The sequence below is a fragment of the Hyperoodon ampullatus genome, assembly GCF_949752795.1.
Source record: "Hyperoodon ampullatus genome assembly, chromosome: 4".
Lineage (NCBI taxonomy): Eukaryota > Metazoa > Chordata > Mammalia > Artiodactyla > Ziphiidae > Hyperoodon > Hyperoodon ampullatus.
Genome location: NC_136917.1, coordinates 2,576,702 through 2,601,891, shown reverse-complemented (window position 1 = coordinate 2,601,891; position 25,190 = coordinate 2,576,702). Strand labels below are relative to the sequence as shown.

Below are 25,190 nucleotides of genomic sequence, written 5' to 3'. Positions count from 1 at the left end.
AGGAAATGGGAAGTGCATTTGAAATTAAGAGACCAACAACTCAAAGCAGCCTTGTACGTATACAGACTGCTATATCAAAACTTCATGGGAATTGCAAACAAAAAACAACAATAGATACACACACAAAAAGGAAACGCAACCCAAACACAACACTAAAAATGGTCATCAAATCACAAGAGAAGAAAACAAAAGAAGACCAACCAAAAAAAAATCCAAAACAATTGAGAAAATGGCAATAGGAACATACATACTGATAATTACCTTAAATATAAATGGATTAAATGCTCTAACCAAAAGACATAGATTGGCTGAATGGATACAAAAACAAGACCCATATATATGCCGTCTACAAGAGACCCACTTCAGACCTAGGAACACATACCAAATGAAAGTGAGGGGATAGAAAAAGATATTTCTTGCAAAAGGAAATCAAAAGAAAGCTGGAGTAGCAATACTCATATCAGAAAAAGTAGACTTTAAAATAGAGACTGTTACAAGATACAAGGAAGGACACTACATAATGATCATGGGATCAATCCAAGAAGAAAATATAACAATTGTAAATATATATGCACTCAACATAGGAGTACCTCAATATATAAGGTAATTGCTAACAGCCATAAATGGCGAAATGGACAGCAACACAATAATAGCAGGGAAATTTAACACCCCACTTACACCAATGGACAGATCATCCAGACAAAAAATCAGTAAGGAAACACAAGCCTTAAATAACACATTAGATCAGATGGGCTTAATTGCTATTTATAGAGCATTCCATCTGAAAGCAGCAGAATACACATCCTTCTCAAGTGCACATGGAATATTCGCCAGGATAGTTCACATCTTGGGCCACAAACCAAACCTCAGTAAATTTAAGAAAACTGAAATCATATCAAGCATCTTTTCCAACCACAATGCTATGAGATGAGAAATAAATTATAAGAAAAAAACTGTAAAAAACACAAACACATGGAAGCTAAACAATATGCTACTAAACAATCAATGGATCACTGAAGAAATCAAAGAGGAAATACCTAGAGGCAATTGAAAATGAAAACACGACAATCCAAAACCTATGGGGCACAGCAAAAGCAGTTCTAAGATGAGCGTTTATAGAAATACAATCTGATCTCAGGAAACAAGAAAAATCCCAAATAAACAGCCTAACGTTATACCTAACGTAACTAGAGAAAGAAGAACAAACTAAACCTAAAGTTAGTAGAAGGAAAGAAATCATAAAGATCAAAGCATAAATAGATGAAATAGAGATGAAGAAAACAATAGAAAAGATCAATGAAACTACAAGCTGGTTCTTTGAAAAGATAAACAAAATTGATAAACTTTTAGCTAGACTCATAAGGAAATAAAGGGAGAGAGCTCAATTCAATAAAATTAGAAATAAAAAAGGAGAAGTTACAACTGATACCATAGAAATCCAAGGATTATAAGAGACTACTACAAGCAACTATACACCAATAAAATGGACGACCTAGAAGAAATGGACAAATTCTTATAAAAGTACAAGCTTCCAAGACTGAACCAAAAAGAAATAGAAAATATGAACAGACAAATCACATGTACTAAAATCAAAACTGTGATTTTAAAACTTCCAACAAACAAAAGTCCAGGAACAGATTGCTTCACAGGCGAATTCTCTCAAATATTTAGAGAAGAGTTAATACCTATTCTTCTGATACTCCAAAAAATTTCAGAGGAAGGAACACTACCAAGCTCATTCTATGAAGCCACCATAACCCAGATACCAAAACCAGGCAAAGATACCACAAAAGAAGAAAATTACAGGCCAACATCACTGATGAACATAAATGCAAAAATCCTCAAAAAAATACCAGCAACCTGAATCCAACAACAAATTAAAAGGATCATATACCATGATCAAGTGGAATTTATCCCAGGGATGCAAGGATTCTTCAATATATGCAAATCAATCAATGAGATACACCACATTAAAAAAGAATAAAAACCATATGATCATCTCAATAGGTACAGAAAAAGCTTTTGACAAAATTCAAAACCCATTTATGATAAAAACTATCCAGAGAGCTGGCACAGAGGGAATATACCTCAACATAATAAAGGCCATATACAACAAACTCACAGCTCACATTATTCTCAGTGGTGAAAAACTGAAAGCATTTCCTCTAAGATCAGGAATAAGACAAAGATGTCCACTCTCACCACTTTTATTCAACATAGTTTTGGAGGTTCTAGCCACAACAATCAGAAAAGAAAAAGAAATAAAAGGAGTCCAAACTGGAAAAGAAGTAAAACTATCACTGTTTGCAGATGACATGATGCTATACATAGACAATCCTACAGATGCTACCAGAAAACTACTAGAGCTCATCACTGAATTTGGTAAAGTTGCAGGATAAAAAATTAATACACAGAAATCTGCTGCATTCCTATACACTAACAACAAAAGATCAGAAATAGAAATTAAGGAAACAATCCCATTTACCATCACATCAAAAAGAATAAAATAGCTAGGAATAAACCTACCTAAGGAGGAAAAAAACCTGTACTCTGAAAGCTCTGAGATTCTGATAAAGGAAATGAAAGATGACACAAATAGATGGAGAGATACACCATGTTCTTGGATGGGAAGAATCAATATTGTCAAAATAACTATCCTATCCACAGCACTCTACAGATTCAATGCAATCTCTATCAAATTACCAATGACTTTTTTCACAGAATTAGAACAAAAATTTTACAATTTGTATGGAAACACAAAAGACCCCAAATAACCCATGCAAACCTGAGAAAGAAAAATGGAGCTGAAGGAATCAGGCTCCCTGACTTCAGACTATACTACAAATCTACAGTAATCAAAATAGTTTGTTACTGGCACAAAAACAGAAATATAGATTAATGGAACACTATAGAAACTCCAGAGATAAACCCATGCACCTATGGTCAACTAATCTATGACAAAGGAGGCAAGAATATACAATGGAGAAAAGACAGCCTCTTCAATAAGTAGTGCTGGGAAAACTGAACAGCTACATGTAAAAGAATGAAATTAGAACACTCCCTAATACCATACACAAAAATAAACTCAAAATGTATTAAAGACCTAAATGTAAGGCCAGATACTATAAAACTCTTAGGGGAAAACATAGGCAGAACATTCTCTGACATAAATTGCAGGAATATCTTTTTTGATCCACCTCCTACAGTGTGGAAAATAAAAACAAAAATAAACAAATGGGACCTAATGAAACTTAAAAGCTTTTGCACAGCAAAGGAACCCATAAACAAAAAGAAAAGACAACCCATAGAATGAGAGAAAACATTAGCTAATGAAGTGACAGACAAGGGATTAATCTCCAAAATATACAAAGCACCTCATGCAGCTCAATATAAAAAAAATGACCCAATCAAAAAATGGGCAGATGATCTAGATGGACATTTCTCCAAAGAAGACATACAGATGGCCAAAAAGCACATGAAAAGATGCTCAACATCACTAATTATTAGAGAAATTCAAATCAAAACTACAAAGAGGTATTACCTCACAGCGGTGAGAATAGCCATCATCAAAAAATCTGCAAACAGTAAGTGCTGAAGAGGGTGTGGAGAAAAGGGAACCCTCCTACGCTGTTGGTTGTAATGTAAAGTGGTACAACCATTATGGAGAACAGTATGGAGGTTCCTTAAAAAACTAAAAATAGAGCTACCATATGATCCAGCAATCCCACTCCTGGGCATATATCTGGAGAATATACTTTGAAAAGTATACGTGCTACTTTGAAAAGATACATGCTAAAGCAACTATACTCCAATGAAAATTAATTTTAAAAATATAAAATAGGGCTTCCCTGGTGGCGCAGTGGTTGAGAGTCCGCCTGCCGATGCAGGGGACACGGGTTCGTGCCCCGGTCTGGGAAGATCCCACATGCCGCGGAGCGGCTGGGCCCGTGAGCCATGGCCACTGAGCCTGTGCTCCGGAGCCTGTGCTCCGCAAGGGGAGAGGCCACAACAGTGAGAGGCCCGCCTACCGCAAAAAAAAAAAAAAAAAAAAAAAAAAAAAATATATATATATATATATAAAATAAGATACATGCACCCCAATGTTCATTGCAGTACTATTTACAATAGCCAAGACATGGAAGCAACCTAAATGTCCATTGACAGATGAATGGATAAAGAAAATGCGATATATTGCTAAGCCATAAAAAAAAGAATTAAATAATGCCATTTGCAGCAACATGGATGGACCTAGAGATTGTCATACTGAGTGAAGTAAGTCAGACAGAGAAAGACAAATATCATACGATATTGCCTATATGTGGAATCTAAAAAAAAAAAGGTACAAATGAACTTATTTACAAACAGAAATAGAGTCACAGATGTAGAAAACAAACTTGTGGGCTGAGGTGGTGGTGGCTGAGATGACCCTGGTGGTGGCGGTGATGGCGGCTCTGGAGGCCGCACTCCCGGTCCTGGTTTCGGCCCCAGCCCCACCATGGTGACGCTCACTGAGCTGCTGGTGCTCCTGGCTGCCATGCTGGCCACGGCCTTGGACTACTTCGTCAGTATTGACGCGCATGCGGAGGAGTGCTGCTTCGAGCGGGTCACCTCGGGCATCAAGATGGGCCTCATCTTCGAGGTGGCCGAGGGTGTCTTCCTGGACATCGACATGGAGATTACAGGGCCTGATAATAAAGGAATTTATAAAGGAGACTGGGAGTCCAGTGGGAAATACACATTTGCTGTTCACATGGATGGAACATGTAAGTTTTGTTTCAGCAATAGGATGTCCACCATGACTCCAAAAATAGTGATGTTCACCGTTGATATTGAGGAGGTGCCCAAAGGACAAGACATGGAAACAGAAGCTCACCAGAAAAAGCTAGAAGAAATGATTAATGAGCTCACAGTGGCAATGACATCTGTAAAGCATGAACAGGAATACATGGAAGTTCAGGAGAGAATACACAGAGCAATCAGTGACAGAACAAACAGCAGAGTGGTCCTTTGGTCCTTCTTTGAAGCTCTTGTTCTAGTTGCCATGACATTGGGACAGATCTACTACCTGAAGAGATTTTGTGTGTGTGTGTGTGTGTGTGTATGTGTGTTTTCTTCTTTAATCTGTTAATGTGGTGAATCACATTATTTTTAGAGTTAAAATAATCTGTATTCTGGAAAAGCCCAATATGGTTATCATATATTATTACCATTTTTATGCATTGCTAGTTTGTGTGTCCTAATATTTTTTTTAATTTTTGAATTTTATTTAAATTTTTTATACAGCAGGTTCTTATTAGTCATCAATTTTATACACATCAGTGTATACATGTCAATCCCAATCGCCCAATTCATCATAACACCACCCCCACCCCACCGTGGCTTTCCCCACTTAGTGTCCATACATTTGTTCTCTACATCTGTGTCTCAATTTCTGCTCTGCAAACAGGTTCATCTGTACCATTTTTCTAGATTCCACATACATGCGTTAATATACGATATTTGTATTTCTCTTTCTGACTTACTTCACTCTGTATGACAGTCTCTAGATCCAACCACTTCTCAACAAATGACCCAATTTCGTTCCCTTTTACGGATGAGTAATATTCCATTGTATATAAGAACCACAACTTCTTTATCCATTCATCTGTCGATGGACATTTAGGTTGCTTCCATGACCTGGCTATTGTAAACAGTGCTGCAATGAACATTGAGGTGCATGTGTCTTTTTGAATTATGGTTTTCTCTGGGTATATTCCCAGTAGTGGGATTGCTGGATCATATAGTAATTCTATTTTTAGTTTTTTAAGGAACCTCCATACTGTTCTCCATAGTGGCTGTATCAAGTTACATTCCCACCAACAGTGCAAGAGGGGTCCCTTTTCTCCGCACCCTCTCCAACATTTGTTGTTTGTAGATTTTCTGATGATGCGCATTCTAACTGGTGTGAGGTGATACCTCACTGTAGTTCTGATTTGTATTTCTCTAATAATTAGTGATGTTGAGCAGCTTTTCATGTGCTTCTTGGCCATCTGTATGTCTTCTTTGGAGAAATGTCTATTTCAGTCTTCGGCCCGTTTTTGGATTGGGTTGTTTGTTTTCTTAATATTGAGCTGCATGGGCTGTTTATATATTTTGGAGATTAATCCTTTGTCCGTTGATTCGTTTGCAAATATTTTCTCCCATTCTGAGGGTTGTCTTTTCATCTTGTTTATGGTTTCCTTTGCTGTGCAAAAGCTTTGAAGTTTCATTAGGTCTCATTTGTTTATTTTTGTTTTTATTTCACTTACTCTAGGAAGTGGATCAAAAAGGGCCTTGCTGTGATTTATGTCAAAGAGTGTTCTTCCTATGTTTTCCTCTAAGAGTTTTGTAGTGTCCGGTCTTACATTTAGGTGTCTAATCCATTTTGAGTTTATTTTTGTGTATAGTGTTAGGGAGTGTTCTAATTTCATTCTTTTACATGTAGCTGTCCAGTTTTCCCAGCACCACTTATTGAAGAGGCTGTCTTTTCTCCATTGTATATCTTTGCCTGCTTTGTCATAGATTAGTTGACTATAGGTGCGTGAGTTTATCTCTGGGCTTTCTATCTTGTTCCATTGATCTATATTTCTGTTTTTGTGCCAGTACCATACTGTCTTCATTACTGTATCTTTGTAGTATAGTCTGAAGTCAGGGAGTCTGATTCCTCCAGCTCTGCTTTTTTCCCTCAAGACTGCTTTGGCTATTCGGGGTCTTTTGTATCTCCATATAAATTTTAAGTTTTTTTTTGTTCTAGTTCTGTAAAAAATGCCATTGGTAATTTGATAGAGATTACATTGAATCTGTATATTGCTTTGGGTAGTATAGTCATTTTCACAATATTGATTCTTCCAACCCAAGAACATGGTATATCTCTCCATCTGTTGGTATCATCTTTAATTTCTTTCATCAGTGTCTTTTAGTTTTCTGCATACAGGTCTTTTGTCTCCCTAGGTAGGTTTACTCCTAGGTATTTTATTCTTTTTTTTGCAATGGTAAATGGGAGTGTTTCCTTAATTTCTCTTTCAGATTTTTCATCATTAGTGTATAGGAATGCCAGAGATTTATGTGCATTAACTTTGTATCCTGCAACTTTACCAAATTCATTGATTAGCTCTAGTAGTTTTCTGGTGGCATCTTTAGGATTCTCTATGTACAGTATCATGTCATCTGCAAACAGTGACAGTTTTACTTCTTCTCTTCCTATTTGGATTCCTTTTATTTCTTTTTCTTCTCTGACTGCTGTGGCTAGGACTTCCAAAACTATGTTGAATAATAGTGGTGAGAGTGGTCATCCTTGTCTTGTTCCTGATCTTAGAGGAAATGCTTTCAGTTTTTCACCATTGAGAATGATGTTTGCTGTGGGTTTGTCGTATATGGCCTTTATTATGTTGAGGTAGGCTCCCTCTCTGCCCACTTTCTGGAGAGTTTTTATCATAAATGGGTGTTGAATTTTGTCAAAAGCTTTCCCTGCATCTATTGAGATGATCATATGGTTTTTCTTCTTCAATTTGTTAATATGGTGTATCACACTGATTGATTTACCTATATTGAAGAATCCTTGCATCCCTGGGATAAATCCCACTTGACCATGGTGTATGATCCTTTTAATGTGTTGTTGGATTCGGTTTGCTAGTATTTTGTTGAGGATATTTGCATCTATATTCATCAGCGATATTGGTCTGTAAATTCCTTTTTTTGTAGTATCTTTGTCTGGTTTTGTTATCAGGGTGATGGTGGGCTCATAGAATGAGTTTGGGGATGTTTCTTCCTCTGCAATTTTTTGGAAGAGTTTGAGAAGGATGGGTGTTAGCTCTTCTCTAAATGTTTGATAGAATTCACCTGTGAAGCCATCTGTTCCTGGACTTTTGTTTGTTGGAAGATTTTTAATCATAGTTTCAATTTCATTACTTGTGATTGGTCTGTTTATATTTTCTATTTCTTCCTGGTTCAGTCTTGGAAGGTTATACCTTTCTAAGAATTTGTCCATTTCTTCCAGGTTGTCCATTCTATTGGCGTAGTGTTGCTTGTAGTAGTCTTTTAGGATGCTTTGTATTTCTGCAGTGTCTGTTGTAACTTCTCCTTTTTCATTTCTAATTTTATTGATTTCAGTCCTCTCCCTCTTTTTTGTGATGAGTCTGGCTAATGGTTTATCAATTTTGTTTCTCTTCTCAGAGAACCAGATTTTAGTTTTATTGATCTTTGCTATTGTTTTCCTTGTTTCCATTTCATTTATTTCTGCTCAGATCTTTATGATTTCTTTCCTTCTACTAACTTTGGGTTTTTTTGGTTCCTCTTTCTGTACCTCCTTTAGGTGTAAGGCTAGATTGTTTATTTGTAATTTTTCTTGTTTCTTGAGGTAGGTTTGTATAGCTATAAACTTCCCTCTTAGAACTGCTTTTGCTGCATCCCATAGGTTTTGGATCATCTTGTTTCATTGTCATTTGTCTCTAGGTATTTTTTAATTTCCTCTTTGATTTCTTCAGTGATCTCTTGGTTATTTAGTAATGTATTGTTTAGCCTCCATGTGTTTGTGTTTTTTATGTGTTTTTTTCCCTGTAATTGATTTCTAATCTCATAGCTTTGTGGTCAGAAAAGATGCTTGATATGATTTCAATTTTCTTACATTTACTGAGGCTTGATTTGTCACCCAAGGTGTGATCTATCCTGGAGAATGTTCCATGCGCACTTGAGAAGAAAGTGTAATCTGCTGTTTTTGGATGGAATGTCCTATAAATATCAATTAAAATTATTTGGTCTATTGTGTCATTTAAAGCTTCTCTTTCCTTATTTATTTTCACTTTGGATGATCTGTCCATTGGTGTAAGTGAGGTGTTAAAGTCCCCCACTATTATTGTGTTACTGTCGATTTCCTCTTTTATAGCTGTTAGTAGTTTCCTTATGTATTGAGGTGCTCCTATGTTGGGTGCATATATATTTATAATTGTTATATCTTCTTTTTGGATTGATCCCTTGATCATTATGTCGTGTCCTTCCTTGTGTCTTGTAATATTCTTTATTTTAAAGTCTATTTTATCTGATATATGTATTGCTACTCCAGCTTTCTTTTGATTTCCATTTGCATGGAATATCTTTTTCCATCCCCTCACTTACAGTCTGTATGTGTCCCTAGGTCTGAAGTGTGTGTCTTGTAGACAGCATATATATGGGTCTTGTTTTTGTATCCATTCAGCAATCCTGTGTCTTTTGGTTGGAGGATTCAATCCATTCACATTTAAGGTAATTATTGATATGTATATTTCTATGACCCTTTTCTTAATTGGTTTGGGTTTGTTTTTGTAGATCCTTTTCTCCTCTTGTGTTTCCCACTTAGAGAAGTTCCTTTAGCATTTGTTGTAGAGCTCTTTGGTGGTGCTGAATTCTCTTACCCTTTACTTTTCTATAAAGCTTTTGATTTCTTCATCGAACCTGAATGAGATCCTTGCTAGGTAGATTAATCTTGGTTGTAGGTTCTTCCCTTTCATCACTTTAAGTATGTCATGCCACTCCCTTCTGGCTTGTAGAATTTCTGCTGAGAAATCAGCTGTTAACCTTATGGGAGTTCCCTTGTATGTTATTTGTCATTTTTCTCTTGCTGTGTTCAATAATTTTTCTTTGTCTTTAATTTTTGCCATTTGATTACTATGTGTCTCGGCCTGTTTCTCCTTGGGTTTATCTTGTATGGGACTCAGTGTGTTTCCTGGACTTGAGTGGCTATTTCCTTTCCTATGTTAGGGAAGTTTTTGCCTATATTCTCTTCAAATATTTCCTCTGGTCCCATCTCTCTCTCTTCTCCTTCTGAGACCCCTATAATGCGAATGTTGTTGCATTTAATGTTGTCCCAGAGGTCTCTTAGGCTGTCTTCATTTCTTTTCATTCTTTTTTCTTTATTCTGTTCTGCAGCAGTGAATTCCACCATTTTGTCTTCCAGGTCACTTATCCATTCTTCTGCCTCAGTTATTCTGCTATTGATTCCTTCTAGTGTAGTTTTCATGTCAGTCATTGTATTGTTCATCTCTGTTTGTTTGTTCTTTAATTCTTCTAGGTCTTTGTTAAACATTTCTTGCAGCTTCTCGATCTTTGCCTCCATTCTTTCTCTGAGGTCCTGAATCATCTTCACTGTCATTATTCTGAATTCTATTTCTGGAAGGTTGCATATCTCCACTTCATACAGTTGTTTTTCTGGGGTTTCATCTTGTTCCTTCATCTGGTACATAGCCCGCTGCCTTTTCATCTTGTCTATCTTTCTGTGAATGTGGTTTTTGTTCCACATGCTGCAGGATTGTAGTTTTTCTTGATTCTGCTGTCTGCCCTCTGGTGGATGAGGCTTGTGCAAGTTTCCTGATGGTAGGGACTGGTGGCAGGCAGAGCTCAGTACAACTTTAATCCGCTTGACTGCTGATGTGTTGGACTGGGTTCCCTCCCTGTTGGTTGTTTGACCTGAGGCAACTCAACACTTGAGCCCACCCAGACTCCTTGGTGGGGCCAATGACAGACTCTGGGAAGGCTCAAGCCAAGTTGCACTTCCCAGAACTTCTGCTGCCAGTGTCCCCATCCCCACGGTGAGCCACTGCTGCCCCCCATCTTTGCAGGAGACCCCCCAACACCAGCAGGCAGGCCTGTCTCTGTCTCTCCTGGGGTCCCCACTCCCCCTCCTGGGTCCTGATGCACACACTACTCTGTGTTCGCCCTCCAAGAATGGATTTCCTGCCTCCTCCAGTCCTGTCGAAGTCCTGCAATCAAATCCCAGGAGCCTTCAAAGTCTGATTTTCTAGGAATTCCTCGTCCCGTTGCTGTACCCCCAGGTTGGGATCCTGACGTGGGGCTCAGAACCTTCACTCCATTTGGTGGACTTCTGTGGTAGAAGTGTTCTGCAGTCTGTGAGTCACCCACCCAGCAGTTATGGGACTCGACCCTACTGTGATTGCACCCCTCCCACCATCCCACCATGACCTCTCCTCTGTCTTTGGATGTGGGGCATCTTCCCTGGTGAGCTCCAGTGTCCCCCCTGTCGATGATCGTCTAGCAGCCAGTTGTGATTGCTGTGCTCTCACAAGAGGGAGTGAGAGCACATCCTTCCACTCCTGAAGAGATTTTTTGAAGTCCGGAGGGTTGTTTAAAAAGGCTTTTTCTGATGATCCCAAACTCATAATTCACTGTTTACCAAACATCGTGGTCATAATAAGGTCATTAGTTTCTATGTTTTTATTTTCTAAACTGTACATTCACAGCTTATGTTTCTTTGTGATTAATATATATTGGGGAGAAACATTTTTTAGGAAAGTCATAGTGAAATTTGACATGTGATTGGCATGATTTCATATTTGAGTTCTTCCTCCATTATAAGGTCCTTCCAGAACTCAAGCACTGTAAGTGGAATATAGGTGCATAGTCCTTATTATATCTTCTTTCTTTTGTTTTTATAATAAAATGCAGTCTGTTCAGGATTGTACTTTACTGATAGTACTTTACTAAAAATGACTGCATTCTTGGGATCCCTTATCCCGCAGTTCAAGTCATTAAAGATTCATTTTGTTGAGTCCTTATCAGAAACAACAATCTGAATCTTGACATTTTCTATCCAGCCTAATGGTAGAGCTCTGTGACTAGAGTGTGCTACCAGGTTGGTGCTTTTATACTTTGTCTATCTTGTTTTTGCTTTAAAGATAAGACTTAAACCAACAACCTTTTTCCCCTTTACAGTTTTACTTTGAACCTTAGAACTCAATCACCTCCACTTAAAGTTGTTGACACAAGCAGCTAATAACCAGTTTTTGGTTTCTGCCTAATCTTGTAAGAAGTCGCTATTAAAGCCAATTCTCTGGGTGTTGCAGTGAATGGTAGTTCTTTTTCTTTCTGTGCTGGCTTATCCACTTTCTCTACTCTTAGCACAGAGGAGGTATGCATTCACATAATTGGAAAAATCTGGATTTCTGATGCCAAAGGGTTAAAAGCCTCTTGGATTTCTTTGCAGTGATATACAGCCACTATTTTATTTTTGACCAGTGGCATTTTGGTCACTGTTTAATTAGTGTACTGAACATTATTGTCAGCACTAGGGTGTTTGTTTTTGTTTTTCTTGGGCCTTTCTTTTTTGGCACATGTGAATTTTGTTTCGTATAAAACAAAATGACTTTCTCTTGGCCTCTAATGATGGGTTAAAATTAAAGGAGCATCTAGTTTTGGTGTGAGAGTGATCCAGGATTATGTTGTGACTGATGTATATTAGTTACTTGTATATTTTTTTGGGATCTTTGCAAGGGGAAAACTACAAGTGACGAGTTTTATATAATTAATTTAAATCTGTTACAGGTTTTCATGTTCAGGATAAACAATTTTTCAACCTTGGGTGAAAATACTTGCAACAGTTTACGATGACTGTGTTTTACCTTAGGACAACTGTTGCATTCCAATTTGTGTGTGTGTGTGAGTGTGTGTGTGTGAAAACACTTCAAAATTGAGTTAAAAGATGTACTTTTAAAATTGGTTGTGTATCTAATCTTCCCCAGGTCCAGTAAATAAACAATTCTTTTTAAAAACAAAAAGAAAAAAAACAAAGCAAAGCAAAACAAAAACGTATGGTTGCCGGGGGAAAGCGGAGGATGGTTAAATTGGGAGATTGGGATTGACATATATACACTACTATTTATAAAATAGATAACTAATAAAGACCTACTGTATAGCACAGGTAACCCTAATCAATACTCTGTAATGACCTATATGGGAAAAGAATCTAAAAAAGAGTGGATATATGTATGTGTATAGCTGATTCACTTTGTTGTACACCTGAAACAACATAACATTGTAAATCAACTATACTCCAATAAAAATTATAAAAATAAATAAATAAGTAAGATTTGAACCTACAAAAAAAAAAGATTATGCAGTGGCTGGTTAGATATTCATATATTGATTTGCCTAGTGGGTTCTATTGAATATTTAACATACACATTTAAGCTTTTTAAAACTTATTTCTGAAATTATGTCATTCTCCTGAATAATCAAGAACACTAACCTGCTACTATATTCTCTTTGCCACTCTCTTTTGTAATCATTTTTGTTTTTAATTGCTTGATTAATTACCCTCACAGTATGCCTCAACACTAATTTTGACTCAAATGTTTTACTGATTAATTTACTTACTTCATTTCCTTGTAATCCATACAAATTTTACTTTCTTTGATTTTGTAATGAATTATATTCGTAATTAATTCCATCAGAGCTATTCTAGGAACTATAATCTGTGTAAATACTTTTGTTACCCAACACAAGTTAATGTGCCAAACAAATGGAAAAGTCGGAGTTTGGAGCAGAAAACGGTTTATTGCAGGGCCATGCAAGGAGACATATGGATCTAGTAGATGGCCTTTGGCTCTCAGGGCACATATCTGCTGCATGCCTTCCAAGATTATCAATTTCTGGTGTTCTGGTGGTATTTTTCTAGAGGTGTATGGTTTTTATTACTTTTCAAATTATAAATGTGTTTTTGTTATTTAAAAGAATATGAAGAGAAAAAAGGAGGTAGTTATGTGTATTCAGTCTGCCACCTTGTTTTTACTTTGTAAATCTCAATGCTGTCTTGCCAGTAATGGTTCATAATTGTTATTTTATTTTATATTATTATTTTATTGTGGTAAAATACATATAACAAAATTTACCATTTTAATAATTTTTAAGTGTACAGCTTAATAGCTTTAAGCATATTTACACTGTTGTGCAATCATCACCACTAGTCACCTCCAGAAATTTTTCATTATCCCAAACTGAAACTCTGTACCCATTAAACAATAAATCCTCATTTCCCTCTTCCTTCAACCATTGGTAACCACTATTCTACTTTCCTTCTATGAATCTGACTCTTCTAGATACCTCATATAGGTGGAATCATACAATTTTTGTCCTTTTGTGTCTGCCTTATTTTACTTTGCATGTCTTCAAGATTCATCCATGTTGTAGCATGTATTGGATTTTCCTTCATTTTATGGCTGAATAATGCTTCATTGTACAGATAGACCACATTTTGTTTATCCATTCATCCATTCATTGACACTTCAGTTGTTTCTACCTTTTGACTATTGTGAATAATGTTGCCGTGAACATTAGTGTACAAATACCTGCTTGAGTCCTTGCTTTCAATTCTTTGGGGAATATACCTAGAAGTGGAATTGCTGGATTACATGGTAATTCTATTTTTAATTTTTTGAGGAACCGCCAGTCAACTACAAATTGGCACTTGCCATTGGTACTTGCCATCTACCTCTACAAGGTAGATGTGCTGCTGCAGCTGCTGACTTTCAACACCCCCTGAAAGGAATTCAGGGTGGAGAGCAGAAATGAGACACTATGTGCTCTGGGAAAAACTGGCAGAACAGGTCTTCAGATAGTCAGATATTTTCAGGAGACAATTTTACGAGTCCAATTCTTGCATCTCCTCATATCTAGAAAAGCACTAAGCACCTTCATGGTGATGATTGCTCCTCGTGACTAGCAGAAACCTTCTGCAAAAAAAATATGTGCTTGATTGCATGTACTCCCCCTTCACCAAAATCACAAATATACTGACCTTCCCCACTACCTCTTTGGAGCAGTTTCTCAGAGCTATCTGAAATGCTGTCTCCCAGGCTATAGTCCTCATTTCGCCCCAAATAAAACTTGACTCACAACTTGCACGTTGTGCATTTTTTTTAAGTTGACACGCCGTACTATTTTCCACAGCAGCTGCACCATTTTACATTGTCACCAGCAATTCACAAGGATTCAATTTCAACAAGTCCTCACCAACACTTGTTGTTTTCTGTATTATTTTGCTTTTGTGTTTGTTTGTTTGTTTTGATAGCAGCTATCTTAATGAGTGTAAAGTGATAGCTCATTGTGGTTTTGATTTGCATTTCCCTAGTGGTTAGTAATGTGTATTGTTATCTTTTATCGATACATAACAACGTATTTTGTCCAACTTAACTATTTTTACTCTGAAATATCTTTTTCTTTGTAACATTGTGATCCCAGATTTCTTTTTCATATTATTTTTCCAGGTATATCTTAATTCATCTCTTTATTTTCTACCTTAAGGTACCCTTTGATTTTAGGACTGTTTTTGTAAACCGTAATGCTGGATATTTAAAAAAGCATTCATTCAACACTTATTGAATACGTATTATTTGGTATGTACAGTGCCAGACAATGAGGATGCAGTTGTAAAGAAGGGAAGTACAGTCAATACTGGAAGACAAGCTTTACAATTTAAAGGAACCCTTTTAAAAGAAGTAATGAGTGTCACGAAAAGGGAAATACTAGGTCTATGTTTTTGTTTTTACCCAGTGTGTCAGTTAAAAAATATATCTTTTATCATAGGCTACAAAATTTAGACAATTTTTTTAATTCAAAAATTTGTTAAATAGATTCTAAGTTTTCTCAATAACCAATAAGGAGCAGCAAACGTCTAGTCTTCCACATTTTCTATTACATATTCACTTTTCTCTCTTACTATCATTGTCATCATAATTATGAATAAAAAGGGTGCGCGAGAGGACACGTGGTTACAGCAGAGGCTTCAACTTCCTCTGCCTTCTAGCAAGACTGCTTTTTCTAGCAAGACTCTAGCCTTCCCGCCGTTGGCCCTTCTCGTACCCCGTAGAGTGCCGTAGAGTGCAGACGTCTGGGAAGTATAGTTCGAAAGGAAAAGCGCTGCGGTTCTCCTTTGCGCACGCGCATTTTTGTCCGGCGGCCTGGCGGCGGCGGCGACAACAAATATCTCTGTACTAGGTGTTCCCCTTGCCTGCAGTAAGGGCTGCCGCTTCGAGGCCCCGTCCCGGCGAGCCCAGGTACAGACTGCCTGTGAGAGTGGGCCCGGGGTGTGCGCCTCCTACGGCGGGGCCAGGACAGAAGGCCAGCCGCGGCGCGAGTCCCACCTCTGGGCGTGCCAGCCCAGGCGGCCTTGGCAGGTGAACGCGGCCCGAGGAGGGGGCGTTGCCCGGGGAGGTCTCCCCGCCCGACAGCGGGGCCTTGGCCTGGGGCAAGGCTCCTGGAGAAACGGCCCTCGAAAAGAGATTGCAGCAAGCTGTGCCTTGTTTTCAGGGTTCGTGAACCCTGGGGCGGTTTTCGGCTTTTTCCGTTGGTTGGTTTTTCCCCCCCTAGAGTTTAAACTTTACGTTTATCCGTTTTTGCCAACCTTGTTTTTTGACATTGTTCTCCTAGAGTGAATCCTAAGTGATTTAACTGTTTACTTTTTTGTTTAGAGTAATTTTGTCCGCTTGCAAAGTTACTTCCCTTTTCTCTAAATTTTAAATTCATTTCTAGCCAACGAAGCTATTTCTTCTAAGTCTTGTATTTTTGGGGGGTGTGGGAGTAGGGAAGGTGGATAGGTAATGTTTCCTTTTATGTTTAAGGAGCTTTGATAAGTCTTCGAAAGGAAACACAATTTCCAAAAACACAACTGATTTTTGGTTGACTATTTATGAAAAGGACACCAATTCTTAAAATGACTTTTGAAGAATTATTATATCATAATTACTATAGCTCAAAGTACCTAAGTGCAGGTGTGTGGAATATTTATGTCCTTTCTCAATGACTAAACATTTCTGTGAGCCCTGTGTGACTGCCCTTTACACTGTTAATGCATATCAGATGGTTCTAAGCCCTTAGTTTGATTCCTCTTTATTCATAAACCACTGGCTGAAAGGTAGCGGGCCCAGTGACTGGCAGTCTTCTTGCTGCCCACTCCTGGTTTTGGTGGTCAAGCACAGGGCCCCTCCCACTCAGGAATGCCTGGGCTTCCAGGTTCCTTCTGGTTTCCTTCTGCGGGGTGCTCAGTGTGTGGAGACTTCTTAACCTAGTCTAACCCTGATGAGGACGGGAGTACAGACAGGATGGAGAGACCTCACAGTTTCTTTCTCCGTTTCAGGTGCCTTCTCCAAAAGGAGCAGCGGGAGGGAGACATGGCCACAAGATTGCTGCCAGCCCAGGCTCTGGTATGTGAAGGCTTCTTTCTTGAACTGCCTTCTGAGTTCAGTGGTGGGGAACATGCTTCATCCATTGTTGAGCTTTTCTAGGTAATGAAGCCCATTGAGGGACCAGAAGGCCTGATAGTTGAGGAACTTCAGAAAGAAGGTGTTTCCCTTGCTGCAGGGCCAGTCTCATTTTGAATTTTCTACGTAACAGTTAGTGCTTGTTGACTAGGAAATGAATGGGCCCACAAGGCCCCATGCCAGTGCCACACCCAGAGCTTTGTGTGGGATCCAGGTGTGTTTTGCCTTGGGGAGGGCAGAGGCATGGGGGAGTCAGATCTTTCCATAATGCTAGGAAATCGAAGGGGAAGGTCTCTATCCTCAAGGTATTGAGAACCAGTCTACTCCAGTAATACCTGGTAAGGGTCCAGGTGATTTTCTAAGAAGATCCTAGAAAGAAGACCTCTGAGTCAGCAGGTGTGGTCAGGGATACTCCCTCCTACTGTGCGATTTTGCACATGCAAGCAGGATTAGGCTAGTACAGATGGTGAAAGGAAAAGAAGTCAAAATTTGGGCAGTGGTTTGCGGGGACAGATTTGGGAAGTGAGCCTTTCCTTAGGTGGGAAGCATCTGGTTCACAGTGATTTTTTCCGTTCTTTGCCCTTTCACTTGGGGAACTATAATTAAAAACATAATCTCTTCTCAACCCAGGAAACCTTTCCACAAAGGTAGAAGAGAAAGAAAACTCTTTTATTATTGAATAAACATTAAGCCAAAATGTAATGTGTATCACAGGCAATCCACTAAAGAGAATGCAAAGACAGAAAACTCACTCTTATATAGCTAAGTGCTATAACCCAATTTCACAATTTGGAAATTTGTCAGGTGACAAGTTAGGCCCATCTCCTCCCAGGAATTGGGAATGTTGGCGCTCAAAGAAATGGTTACCAGGTCCTTGAGGAAACAGTCCTGAGTTGTGAGACTGGCAGATGGTTTATTTAGCTATTAAAAAGATTTACAGGGCTTCCCTGGTGGCGCAGTGGTTGAGAGTACGCCTGCCGATGCAGGGGACACGGGTTCGTGCCCTGGTCCGGAAGGATCCCACATGCCACGCAGCGGCTGGGTCCGTGAGCCATGGCCGCTGAACCTGCGTGTCCAGAGCCTGTGCTCCACAACAGGAGGGGCCACAACAGTGAGAGGCCCTTGTACTGAAAAAAAAAAGATTTACATACATTTGGTAAGGACGAAGATAGAAATTCAGAAAGAAAATGGAGATTGGGGTGGGAGTCTTCTCACTTATTTCCAACAGCCTTAGTTTTAATTTGTTTTTGCCCTTGTTAGTCAGAGAACATCCCTGGCCTTGTGATCTCCTTTCTGGGTTTTGGGGATAAAGAGAAAGTGTGGAAGTATTTCTGCCTCTAGAAATGTGTCCTAAGGAAATAGGCTTTGCACGCTTTTTTGTGATGTGCAGGGATGCTCAATCCAGAATTTTTAGGGTTACAAAGATGGAAACAACCTAAATGCCCACCAGTAGATTAGTTACCTAAATGCCCACCAGTAGATTACTTAAGTAAATCATCTATTAATCTATAATCTATACAGTGAGATGCTGGGCAGCAAATAAAAAATGTTGTTGGATAAAGTTACCTGTGTAACATTTTATTTTTGTTTAAACTTAGGGCCATATTATCATGTAAAAGTCTGAAAGGACATACAGCAAGAAGTTAATAAACCTTGTTTCTGGTGGTAGAAAGTTAGATTAACATTCCTTTTTCTTTTTTCTTTTTTTTTTTTTTGTGGTACGCGGGCCTCTCACTGTTGTGGCCTCCCCCGTTGCGGAGCACAGGCTCCGGACGCGCAGGCTCAGTGGCCATGGCTCACGGGCCCAGCCGCTCCGCAGCATGTGGGATCCTCCCAGACTGGGGCACGAACCCGTGTCCCCTGAATCAGCAGGCGGACTCTCAACAACTGCGCCACCAGGGAAGCCCAACATTCCTTTTTCTTTTGCTTATTCCTAATTTGCTTTTTAAAAAAAGGTTCTTAATAATAAAAGAAAGGGGCCACTACTTTAAAAGAGGTGACTTGTGATGCAGTGAAGCGGGAGATGTTACTGAAAGCAAGTTCGTGTCCCTGATGCACAGTGAGGCAAAACTAACCAAAACGTCAGGGTTTGGAGTGGAAAAGGTTTATTGCAGGGCCAAGCACAGAGAACAGATGGCTTGTGTTTAAAAAAACTTGAACTCCCTGACTGTTTTCAGGGATAAGTTTTTTAAGGGAAAAGTTGGGGTGAGGGCTGCAGAGTGTGTGACTTTCTTCTGATTGGTTGGTGGTGAGGTAACAGGGCAGTGTTCCAGGACTCTTGCGCTCAGCCTTAAGTAACATTCTCTACCTGGATGGGGGCCTTAGTTCCTGCAGAAGAACTCAAAGATATATTGTTATGTATGTCCCTTGAGCAGGAACCAGGACCCTGCTTTTTGGCTGCACTGTTGTTTCTTGACAACAGAAACGTTTCCTTTGTCTGTTCCTTTGTTTCTGCATTCCCTTACTTCCCTGATTAGCAACTGTTTGAATCTGCTCTTTGTGTTCAGGAAGGCCTAGGAAGCTGAAGCCCTTCTCCTACAAACAAGAAATGGGGGACATGGAAAGGCTCTTTGTGTACAGGAGGGCCCCACAGGATCCTGCTTGGTATCAGAGAGAGGTAGAACAAAGACTTCTGGGGTGGGGAGAGAGAGTCCCAACTGCAGCCTTCTCACCTGGCTCTTCAAAGATTGTGCAGCTTACCACGCTGGGCCCGCTCCTGGGAAAGCCATGCCTGGGACATTCTCCGAGCCTCCCTTACTGTGACTGTCAGTGTCCTCTCACCCGGACACAGGTGGCCCACGGTGATGACAGAATCCAAGCACACCTATTCCTCCTTGAGTGAGTGTACTGGAGGCTCTAAAACCTTCTAAAACCCAATTCTCATGTCTCACCTGTAAAATGAGTTTGGTCCAGGTGATTGTATATGTCCATGTCTAGAGTTCAGTGTGTCCGTCATTCTGATTTTATTTAATTATTTCAAGTGCTTTACCTTGTTTGGCTGCTGTGTTTCATTTTTCTGGGGATACAGTGCTTCACTGACAGTAGGTAGGTGTCAAATATATACGTGATCAGTAATTGAGGGGTGGTCAGAATGTATTCAGCCTGAAATGCTCAGAATCTAGAGTGGTGACAGTGTTGCTGCCCAGTCATCCCACAGAGGGTGTGGCCCTGGGTGAGCAAGAATGGGTTTCTGTTACAGGAGTCTGTGACATTCAGGGATGTGGCTGTGTTCTTCAGCCAGGATGAGTGGTTGCATCTGGACTCTGCGCAGAGAACCTTGTACCAGGAGGTGATGCTGGAGAACTACAGCACTCTATTCTCGCTGGGTAAGGACCTTTCCTTATGATGTAGAATCTGCTGGGGGAGCACCTTGGTGCCCTCTCCAAGGAGGACACTTGGAGGGCATGGCCAGGTTCAGCCCACAGGTGGACTCAGAAAGTAGCGGTTGCTATTGCCCTTGGCCGCCGGGACAAGCCTCGGCTTGGTAGAATTGGTGATGGGCATCCTCTCTGTGCTTTCCTGTCTTCTGCCCCCTGAACTCTGTCCCTCTGGGTCTCACAGGAGGTTCCAGCTTGGAGGAGTGCACAGCCAGAGCCCTAACTTTCTTCCTGAGACCACCTCCTGGCCATCCTCTGGGAGCCCAATTTTAAGCCCTTCTCAGAACAAATCTCTTTCCTCTCAACTGTCCCTCTGCCCCAGACTCTGGGGCTGGATCTGAGTGTCAGACTGGCCACTCATGTCTGCACCATGGATTCATTCTCTTTCTTGCTCATGAACAGGGATTCTGTTTTCCAAACCAAAAGTTATCCTCCAGTTAGAGCAAGGGGAAGACCCCTGGATGGTGGAAAATGGAGTTTCTCAAAGCACATGTCTAGGTGAGTGACAGTAATTGGGAAATGGGTATAGCATTTTCTGACTGCTTGGGCTTTGCTGATCAGTGAGGAGGCTGCACTCAGGAGATATTGACGAAGGCCCTCCTTGATGTGCCAGTCCAGGTGAGAAATGCTGGGAAGGGCATATCCTCACTTGACCTTTTTGAGTACTTGGTACAGCAGGTTCAGAGGGAGAGTTGAATTCTTCCAATATGGGTTGCATTTTTGTCATATGTCCTTTGTAATTTGAATGCAGAATATGTAATGCAGTATGTAATGTATAAAGGTTTGTGGTTATATCTTCCCCCTTTTTTCTTGCTTTTACTGGATTGATTATTTTCTTAAATTATTTTCTTTTTATGGTCTGAACAAACCTTTTATCACTACAATGCATTTCTCATTGTCCCATCTTGGGTTTTTGCTTTGACTTATCTGCAACTTTTTACACGTTTCAGCTAAAAAAAAAATACAAAAAAAGAAAAAACAAAACAAAAAAAGATGCATGTATATTTTGTACTATGCAAGAGAGAGAAAGCAAGGTTAGCAAAGGGGTAACAATTACTGAATTCAGGAAGAAGGTTTACAGATGTTCAACATGGCTTTTTCCTAATTCTTTTGTGTGAAAAATTTTAAACTAATATGTTCCAGACCCTGGCTTCTAGGACATATCTCTCAATCTCTAAAATCCCTGTGGGTGGCTGAATCATAAGCTCTTGCTTTCTGTCTACTTTGAATTTTGTCTTTGTTTCTGACACCAGAGGATGGCTTGCTTTTTGAGTTTTGCTGCTTGTCCAGAATTTATTTCTCTTGATAGCAAGAGATAGCCTTTCTATGTCAGTTCAGTCTTGTGTTTCTATTCATGAACTCTGTCTTCAGATTTTTTCCTTTGGTTTGACTAGAATATTTACTGAGTAATGTTTTCAGAAAGGTTCATGTGTACTGTATTTGTGCATGTCTAATATCAATTCTTTTACCTCTCCTGTGGGAATTATGTTTGGGATCTAGAATTCTGGCATCAGTTTTTATTCCCAAGAATTGTTCAGACTTTGCTCCACTGTGTTGGGGCACTGAGTATTGTTGATTAAAAGTCCTCTGGAGTTTTTTTACCCTCTATTTCCTGTATAGAAAACCTTTTCCCCCTTTTTTGTCTTCTGTCTAGAATATTATAAGATATCCTCTTTGTCTTTGGAATTCAGAAGTTTCATGAAGTTATATCAAGGAGGTTTGACTTTTTTGTTTTTGTCTTTAATATTATTCGGCATTCACGGGGCCCCTTGCTTTGAAGACCCAAGTCTTTTTTCAGTTCAGGGATCTTTTTTCTACCACATACTAAAATATATTCTGCCATATTCCAGGGACAATTGGAGAAGCCTGACTGTAAGAATAACAATATAATAAAATAGAAATTCAATCAGAACTGTAGAAAATAAATGTCTCTGTTGTAAGAACCAGGATGGTAGCCAAGGATGAGTTTCAAATTTGGCTGTGAGCTTTCTAATTGGCAAATAAATCATTAGTTTCAAATTGACTGTGTTCTTCTTTTGCAAGCATTAAAAAAATTAATTATTTTAAATTTGTTTAAGGTGTGCATGGTATTATAAAAAGAGAGAGAGGAGCAAAAAAAGATTCACTTGACATTTTACCAACTGTGCTGAGCCCTTGTTAATATTTTACTATTTATCTTTTCAGACTGTGAATATTTGTATGAGTGTGTTTGTACATGAGAGAGAAAGACACACGCACTCAGAGAAACAGATTGATTATACATATCGTTCTTGAGTTTGTTTTTAATTATGAATGTCATTCAATTATTTAGCCATCACTGAATAGACGTCTACTTCATTGAAAGAACTCTAGTGTATTGTTAAGCCATATTTTATTAAACAATCTTCCTTTTGGAAATTTTAGTTTCCCATTTTTCCCTATTAATATTGCTGTCATGGCTATGGCATACAAAAGTAAATACAAAGGGAAGAAGGTCTGAATAATTATAGCACAAAGACATGAGCATTATGATTAAAAGGATTTCTGAAAAACTACTCAACTTCATTATAAGTCAATGAAATTCAAACTAAAGCAATGAGATACCATTTTTCTCTTTAATAGGGAATATTACCAAAGGTTAAGAAATACACATCCAGTGTTTTGCTACTGTTCTGAGCAATAAGCAATATCTTTAGTAAGATTTTGATTGGAAGTCTTTCTGGCTTTATTAAAATCAATCCCAGGCTTAGAAATTTATCTTCAGAAAATAATTCCATAATTGTACAAAGTTGCAAAGATAGTGTAAAAGAATGTTTGTTATAACATGAGGCATTACTAGGAGTAACTAAAGCTAAATGACTCCAAAGGAGATTTAGTAAATATGATATATTCATGTACTGGAATATTAAGCAGCCATCAAAATGATGATGTCAGCCTACATTTATGGACATGGAGAGAGTTCATGATTTTTTTTTTAAGTGAAGTGGGGGAGGAGGAAGTTTTAACCACTTTAATTTTTTAAGTAAAAATGTTTTCTTTGGGTTTCCCTGGTGATGCAGTGGTTGAGAGTCCGCCTGCCGATGCAGGGGACACAGGTTCATGCCCCAGTCCGGGAAGATCCCACATGCTGCGGAGTGGCTGGGCCCGTGAGCCATGGCCACTGAACCTGCACGTCCGGAGCCTGTGCTCCACAACGGGAGAGGCCACAACAGTGAGAGGTCCACGTGCTGCAAAAAAAAAAGTGTTTTCTTTATATACAGAAAATTTTGGGGAGCTGAATTCCACATATAGCAGTGATTATATTTGCATGATGTGTTTATGGGTGAACTGTATTTTCATTTTTATAGTTTTCTGTATTTTCTTAATTTTTCTTACAATGATTATATATTTCCTTTTTAGTTAAGAAAATGAAAGCTCTTTCATAAGGTACATTCATTCCTTTTGAATCAGTGATCCCACTTCTTGCACTGTATCCTAAGTGATCAAAAAGGTAGACATAAAATCATTTTCAAAAATGTAGTCTCAGGCTTCCCTGGTGGCGCAGTCGTTGAGAGTCCACCTGCCGATGCAGGGGACATGGGTTCGTGCCCCAGTTTGGGAAGATCCCACATGCCGCGGAGCAGCTGGGCCCGTGAGCCATGGCCGCTGAGCCTGTGCGTCCGGAGCCTGTGCTCCGCAACGGGAGAGGCCACAACAGTGAAAGGCACGTGTACCGCAAAAAAAAAAAAAGAGTCTTCTCCCAGTATTTCCTATATAGCACCCATCTCCATTGGGTTCCCCAAGCCAAAAGCTAGGTGTCATCATTCTTGAGTCTTCTCACTTATTTTGTACCCCCTATTCACAGGTGAACATACCTGTCATCTCTGCCTTTAAAATATCTCAGTGTGCCTGATTCTGCTACCATGCCAGTGCAGACTGCCATCACCTTCCTCCAGGAAGACTGCGACAGCCTCCTAATTGGCTGCTCTATACCTGTCTTTGTTCTGTTTTCCTCTGCCCCCAATTACAGCCCATTTGTCACACAACCATCCCCCAGTGATCCTTAGAAGAAATTCCAAACACATTCCTATATCTTACAAGATGCCACATGATGTGGCCCCTGCCCACCTCATTTCCTCCCATTGTAGCACTCTCCCCCAGTTCCCTCTTGCCTAGGCCACACTGGTTCTTTATCTGCAAACACACGAAGCTTACTCCTGCCTTAGTGCCTTTGTAATGGCCACTTTTCTAGGTGGAATCATCTTTATACCTACGTTTTTTCATGGCCAGCTCTTTTGTGTTATTTAGATCTCATGTTTAATTTTATTTCCTCATCACCCAGTTTAAAATATCAGGTTGTTCACTCATACTACTCATTGCCTTGTTTTTGTTTATTTTCTTACAGTTCTCATTACTCCCAATACTTTATTTGGTTACTTGGTTATTGTCAGTGTTGGCTACTAGAATGTAAACCTTGTGAAAATTGGACTCTTATCTGGCATGTTCCCCGTAACCCTGAGTCTTGACCTTTGCATGGTAATATATAGTGGATACTCAGTAGATATTGTCTGAGTGAGTCAGTGAAGTTCATTACAACATTATGCATAGCACTCAAATGAGTCCCAGAACTTCAGTAGCTGAGGTCTGGTGTTTCAAAGAGCCTTTTAAGGGCAGTGCTTCTTCCACTTTTTGTTTATAGCCCCTCTGCAGTTTTCTCTTGGATTTGGCTTGAGTACACTGGTGGCTGACCTGCGAGATGAAGCTGAATAACAATACAACCTGCTATACACAGAAATGCTGTGTACCCTGCTGACCT

General features: G+C 39.4%; 1 protein-coding gene across 1 annotated transcript; it reads left to right on the top strand.

Moving 5' to 3' along the window:
* Positions 1-4,495: 4,495 nt before the first annotated feature.
* Positions 4,496-20,689, top strand: LOC307052224 (transmembrane emp24 domain-containing protein 2-like; the record flags this gene model as incomplete). Its single annotated transcript, XM_079703059.1, has 5 exons — positions 4,496-5,078; positions 15,778-16,027; positions 16,916-16,982; positions 20,239-20,365; positions 20,601-20,689. The coding sequence occupies 5 exons, from the start codon at positions 4,496-4,498 to the stop codon at positions 20,687-20,689; spliced, it is 1,116 nt and encodes a 371-aa protein (XP_079559185.1).
* Between the last annotated feature and the right edge of the window lie 4,501 nt (positions 20,690-25,190).